This window comes from Ipomoea nil, unplaced genomic scaffold (genome assembly GCF_001879475.1).
Source record: "Ipomoea nil cultivar Tokyo-kokei standard unplaced genomic scaffold, Asagao_1.1 scaffold1562, whole genome shotgun sequence".
NCBI classification, from domain to species: domain Eukaryota; kingdom Viridiplantae; phylum Streptophyta; class Magnoliopsida; order Solanales; family Convolvulaceae; genus Ipomoea; species Ipomoea nil.
In genome coordinates, this window is record NW_017617990.1 from 2,017,093 (window position 1) to 2,023,092 (window position 6,000).

Here is a 6,000-nt window from a genome sequence, read left to right on the forward strand (position 1 = left end):
AATTCTTTTCACTCGATCAAATTAACATCTCTTAGTCTTCACAATAAACTTTAATCGTTAATTTTGTGTAAGATCAACCCATGTCACGTGAGGCAGATATTCAATAATGTTACATTTTTTTACTATAAATTATTACATTTTTAATGAACAAGTAATATATTTTGATAAAAATATAATACTTATTGACTCAAAGAAAAATATTATTGTATATTTTTACAAAAAAAAAAAGAGATATATAAAATATTATTGTATATTTTCACATGTTTTTTTCTGAAATGTTAGTATTATTAACATTTAGTTTCACGATTTACAGATTGTAATCCAAATTAGTGTTCAAATAGTGTGGTAAACTGACACATGCCAACTCATTAGCACTTGATGAAATCTTATTTGAATCGGGTTTAATTATTGGTCAGAGATAATATTTAAATTTAGTATTCAATTTATAAATTTAAAATTATTCACAACAATTTCTTTTTTCTCTATTTATGCATTATTCATATAAATAACAGAAAAAAGTGGCAAAAAAGTCAATAAATATATTACATTTGTGCAATTAAATAATCAAATAAACAAAAAATGTGTAATTTGCATTTGTTTACAGGTTTGAGGTTACCAACAAAAAATGGTTGCTTCTCCTATTTTAATTTATTTATTTTTCAATTAATGTCAGTTTAAAACTAATTATAATTCCACATCAGTAGACGGCTAAGTAATATCTCATAATATTTTTAATTTAATGATTCAATTACAAAAGTTTAACAAATTTAGTAATTTATTTAACATTTTTTCCTAAATAGTACTCGTAATTATTACCAAACTTTGTCATTACTTTTTAAAACTTTTTTTCTCCATAAAGTCAAAAATAATAATATCTCATAATAATTATTTAATTCACTTTAATGTCATTAATTACCTTCATAATTGACTTACTATAAGAAGATAAAGAATAGAATAAAAATTATAATTCATTTTTTAAGGGGTATTTGGTAAATAGTTGTTAGTTGATTGTGTTAGTGAATTTGACTAGTTGATAGTGTTAGTGAGTTTGACTAGTTGATAGCATTAGTTGATTGTAGAAAGATGTTTGGTAAATTAGATGTTTGTTGATAGTTGATTACATGCAAAATAACTTTGAGGGTGTTTGGTAAATAGTTGTTAGCTGATTGGGTTGGTGAGTTTGACTAGTTGATAACATTAGTTGAATGTAGACAAGTGTTTGGTAAATTAACTGTTAGTTGATAGTTGATTACATGCAAAATAACATTTTCAAAAAGCTTATCAAAAAAGCTGTTTTAAACAATTTTTTGAATTTTAGCATTTTGGAGCAATAAACTATTACTAAAAGCTAATTAATCAAACAGCTAATATTGATCAAATAAGCCAAAATTGAATGATAAGCTAAAAGATAAAAGTATAAAATAAAATTAAAATTCGACTCACTATTGGAGCTGCTTATTAGTTTTTTCTTTGGGTCACACTTGTGGGGACCGTATCACGGATCTTTATTCGTGAGGCGAGTCAGGTCAATATGCAAATGTAATACTTGTAGTAGCAAATGTAATACTCCGTACTAAATATCACATTTTATCTGGACCCGACCCGTATCACTAACAAAGATCCGTAATGCATTTTTACACAAATTTTTGCCTAATTTTTTTAAATTTATTTAAATTGATTAGCTAAGCTAATTTATTTCTTTAAGATCCTTTACCAACTAAATTTATAAGACGAATTTCACCTAAAACGTACCTTCGAATAGTAATGGATGATTTTCTGTAAATGGTAAAAATATATAGTATGTATTATTGATCTGTACTAAATAAGTTAAAAAGAGACTTGTATAGTAATCCACCCTGTCTCTATGTTAGTGCATTCTGTGTTGCTTCTGCATTATAAATATATACTCCGTATAAAAGATATGGACAAAATCTCTTAACTTTTTCTCCACTGCATTTCCATTCATCTGATCCAATCGTCCAAAAACCTTTTTCTTTTATCATCTTTGACAGGGAAGGGGAAGTCTTTACCACAGGGAAACAAGAAACAGAAGTCAGACAACAACCTAGACTTCAACGAAAACTACAAGGAACAAGAAGTATATACAGTTATTCTTGTTTCAATAATCAATATTCTGCAGTATATATGTGGATTTTTGGAAGAAAAGGGGCATCTGGGTTCTCAGCTTCCTCAACAGCTGAGGAAGTTACTCAAGGAATCAATGGAACTGGCCTCACTGCCATTGTTACAGGTCCTCTATTTCTTCTACTAATTCTGTATTTCTGTTTGGATTTTGGGATCATTTCCATTTTTTTTTTTTACTGCTTTTTCTGCCCTATATTTTCCATGTAGGAATCTTTTCTTGGAATGTTTCATCAGATATTGTGTAATCTTAATGCTTTTCTATTGATTTTGGCCAACTGATATGCCATGGTAATGACAGATTAAGGTGATGGTATATATATTTTTAAATTTGCTAGCTTTTATGAAATCTGAGAAATGATGTATTTGAGAAAAAGGAAGTCTTTACAGGGTAGATGTGATGTTATCAAGATAAGGGGAAATAGAAAAAAAGTTTTCTTGAAGGTTTGACAACTTTGATGTTTGGTTTTATACTTAAATATACATCTGGTATGAGGAACCAATCAATATAATTGTTCATTCAACTGGATGTGAACTGTACATCTATTTCATAATTTTAAGGGAAAATTGCACTTTCATGATGTTTGGTCCCTAAGCTATAATTGATGTTGTAAATTTCGTCCCAAATGTTTTATTAGAAAAAGGATGAAATTTGTAACATCAGTTATAGTTTAGAGACAAGAAGTGAGCATAACCAATAGCACACCCTGTAGGGCTGTAACTCAGGAATGAAAAAAAATGCAGTTTTCCCTAATTTTAGTTATACAAAAAAAAAAAAAAAAATTGTACCAGAAATATAACAAAGCAAGACCTTTGAGTTCAGGGGTGTTGAGAGTATAATATATAAAATATAAATCTGCAGTGTTACTATTAGTTTAAACTTTTAGTCGAGACGGAACACATTTTTGGATTTAGGGTTATGTAAGGCAAGCTAATAATAACAGTGGAGTTGCATTCCTAGCTAATGTTGGTCATCTGTCAATCTTTGCGTATTTCAGGAGCCTCGAGTGGCATTGGTGCTGAGACTGCTCGTGTCCTTGCCTTGCGCGGTGTACATGTGATTCTAGCAGTTCGGGCTGTGGAGAGTGGCAGAAAACTGCAAGAAAGCATAGCTAAAGAGACTCCTAATGCTAAAGTCGACGTTATGGAATTGGATCTTAGCTCGATGGCGTCTGTTAGAAAGTTTGCTTCAGAATATAACTCTTCCGGCCTGCCCTTGAACATCCTCATGTAAGACAACATACATAGTTTAACTGTTGAAAAAAGGGGTATTCTATAATCTCTATGAATTCCTAACTTTCCTAACTTTGAATTTGTCGAAAGAAATGCTAAAATTGCTTCGTTTTTTGAAGTAACAATGCAGGGATCATGGCTCCACCATTCATGCTCTCGCAAGACAACATTGAATTGCAATTTGCTACTAATCATGTTGGTTAGTTTTCTTTCGAGATTTCCTTAACCGGTTTTGTTCTTTTAGGTGTAGTATGTCTTTCTTTTGCGATTTCATACTTAAGGAATATGTTGTGCGAATATAAGAATGTTACTGCTGTTTGTGCAGGCCATTTTCTTCTGACAAATCTTTTACTGGAAAAGATGAAACATACAGCTCGTGAGAGCCAGAAGGAAGGAAGGATAGTCATTGTTTCATCAGAGGCACACCGATACCCATACAAGGAAGGAATTCGGTTTGATAAAATTAATGACAAAGAAAGGTAAAACATCATCTGAGATTATGAATGTTTTTTCAAGTTGTCTGCAGGGTAGTTAACTAGTTAAGGCTTCCATTAAGATTTGTTTTACACCAGTTAGAAAGCTCGGTTTATGTTTCTGAAAAAACTAGAAAACCAGAGTGTCGTTCTTCAATGAGAGAAACTCTTATAGGATAGAATTTCTTCTTTATTCTGCTGTAAATAATTTGTTTCCTATTTTCTCCAGTTACAGTCCTATATATGCTTATGGACAATCAAAGCTTGCTAATGTATTGCATGCTAATGAACTCGCAAGGCGCTTGAAGGTAATATCGCTGCCCAGTTGAATTCCTTTAACTATCAGATTGTATGCTGCTACATTGCATCTAATGTAGAGATATAACATCAAATATTTTCTCAAACCAAATCTGAAAAGTCTAATGGGTAAACAAGTGAAGAACCAGCATGAATGAAAACATACCACCAACCCGACTTTAATTTGTTGTTCATTAGTTATATACGGAGTACTAGTTATCATTTTATTTGGGTGACGTGGGAAACCCGCAGCCATTACCCGAGGGTGTGCACTAGGTAAACCCCCGCCTTGTGACCCTAGATGACAAAGGATGACTAAGAGGTAAACCAGTCTAGGTAAGGCTAAAAGGCCGCTCCCACTGAGAGCTGAACTTGGAAGCTACCAAGTCAACAGTCTGACCAATTTGGCTAGAGTTGTCCCATATACTAGTTTTTTTTTTTTTTTTGACCTCTATGTAGCTGGAGAAAATTGGTAGAAAATGTTCTTTGTGTGCATACAGGAAGAAGGGGTGGAGATAACTGCGAATTCGCTCCATCCTGGAGCAATCGCCACCAACCTTTGGCGTTATCACAGTCTGATTGATGGTAAAGCTTTCAACTTCTCCTCCAATTCTGACAATTGTTTGCTAGTGATCATCAACAATACAAACAACTGATTTATCTGCTCACAGGTGTTGTGAATTGGGTCGCGAAATACGTGCTGAAAAACATCCCACAGGTGTTCATTTCATTCGATCTGTCGTGTTTTATGTATATGGTCTGAGTGAATGAGATAGAGATAATTAGCATCTGATCTCGTTTTTGGTTACATGTAGGGAGCCGCGACGACATGCTATGCTGCTTTGCATCCTCAGGTTAAGGGGGTAAGGGGAGAGTACTTTTCAGACAGCAACATAGGTAAACAAAGTTCACATGCTAAGGATGCAGATTTGGCCAACAAACTCTGGGAATTTTCCTGCAACTTAATACACTCATAATCAACTCGATCTTATATATATATGAATCCATCTGCTTCAGTTCTGCTGCTTTGATTCTGGGCTGTATTGTTGACATTACAATACAGTAAGGATGAGAACTTTTAAAGTGGAGTGTTACTAAAGTGCATTTTAGCGTGAACTTTAAAGTGTACCTATCAACCATACAAAGTGTGTTTTTTTGTGTTTTATAGTTTGAGTTATTTATGAATTTATTCTCTCTTTTCCTATATTATCATGACTATGGTTCTTTTATCCTTGTAAATCAGTAAATACATCTCTTCATTATGTATTTTCTATCATCACAGATTGATCAATAATAATATTATTGTTTACATATTTACGCACCTTAAGCTTTATATATTTTTGGGGTAAAATTTGAGGTTACATATTTTTTGGGGTAAAATTTGATGTTCTGGATTGGAGATGATTTTATATGGAATTTTAAGATTTGTTATAAATATTATTATTGTGGACATTATTATATATATGGTAACAGTTGTAACTGATAAGGTTATTACCTTTTATATGTATTCATTATTACCTTATATTTGGTGATACCTTTGTATACGGATTCGAGATGATGAATGAGAAGATCCTATCTTTTTTCCCTTATCCCTCTATTCTAAATATTCTTACAACACGTTATTAGCCATGATGCTCTAACCATCCTCGGTGAATTGAGAAGTTGGTAAGAATGAATTTTATGCGATTTCGATTTTGAAATTTGAGGTAACATATTTTTTGGGGTAAAATTTGAAGTTACATATTTTTTGGGGTAAAATTTGATGTTTTGGATTGGGATGGTTTTATATGGGATTTTAAGATGACTTTATTGATATATACATTTTAATCGTTATAAATTAAACATATTTAAGTTA

At 31.9% G+C, this 6,000-nt stretch overlaps 1 protein-coding gene across 1 annotated transcript; it reads left to right on the plus strand.

Moving 5' to 3' along the window:
- The first annotated feature begins 1,908 nt into the window (after positions 1–1,908).
- LOC109189616 (short-chain dehydrogenase TIC 32, chloroplastic-like) lies at positions 1,909–5,330 on the plus strand. Its single transcript, XM_019340226.1, has 8 exons — positions 1,909–2,251; positions 3,141–3,372; positions 3,495–3,574; positions 3,701–3,854; positions 4,078–4,156; positions 4,646–4,730; positions 4,817–4,863; positions 4,961–5,330. Exons 1-8 carry the CDS (start codon positions 2,146–2,148, stop codon positions 5,120–5,122), a joined length of 945 nt encoding a protein of 314 aa, XP_019195771.1. The 5' UTR covers positions 1,909–2,145; the 3' UTR covers positions 5,123–5,330.
- The last annotated feature ends 670 nt before the right edge of the window (positions 5,331–6,000 follow it).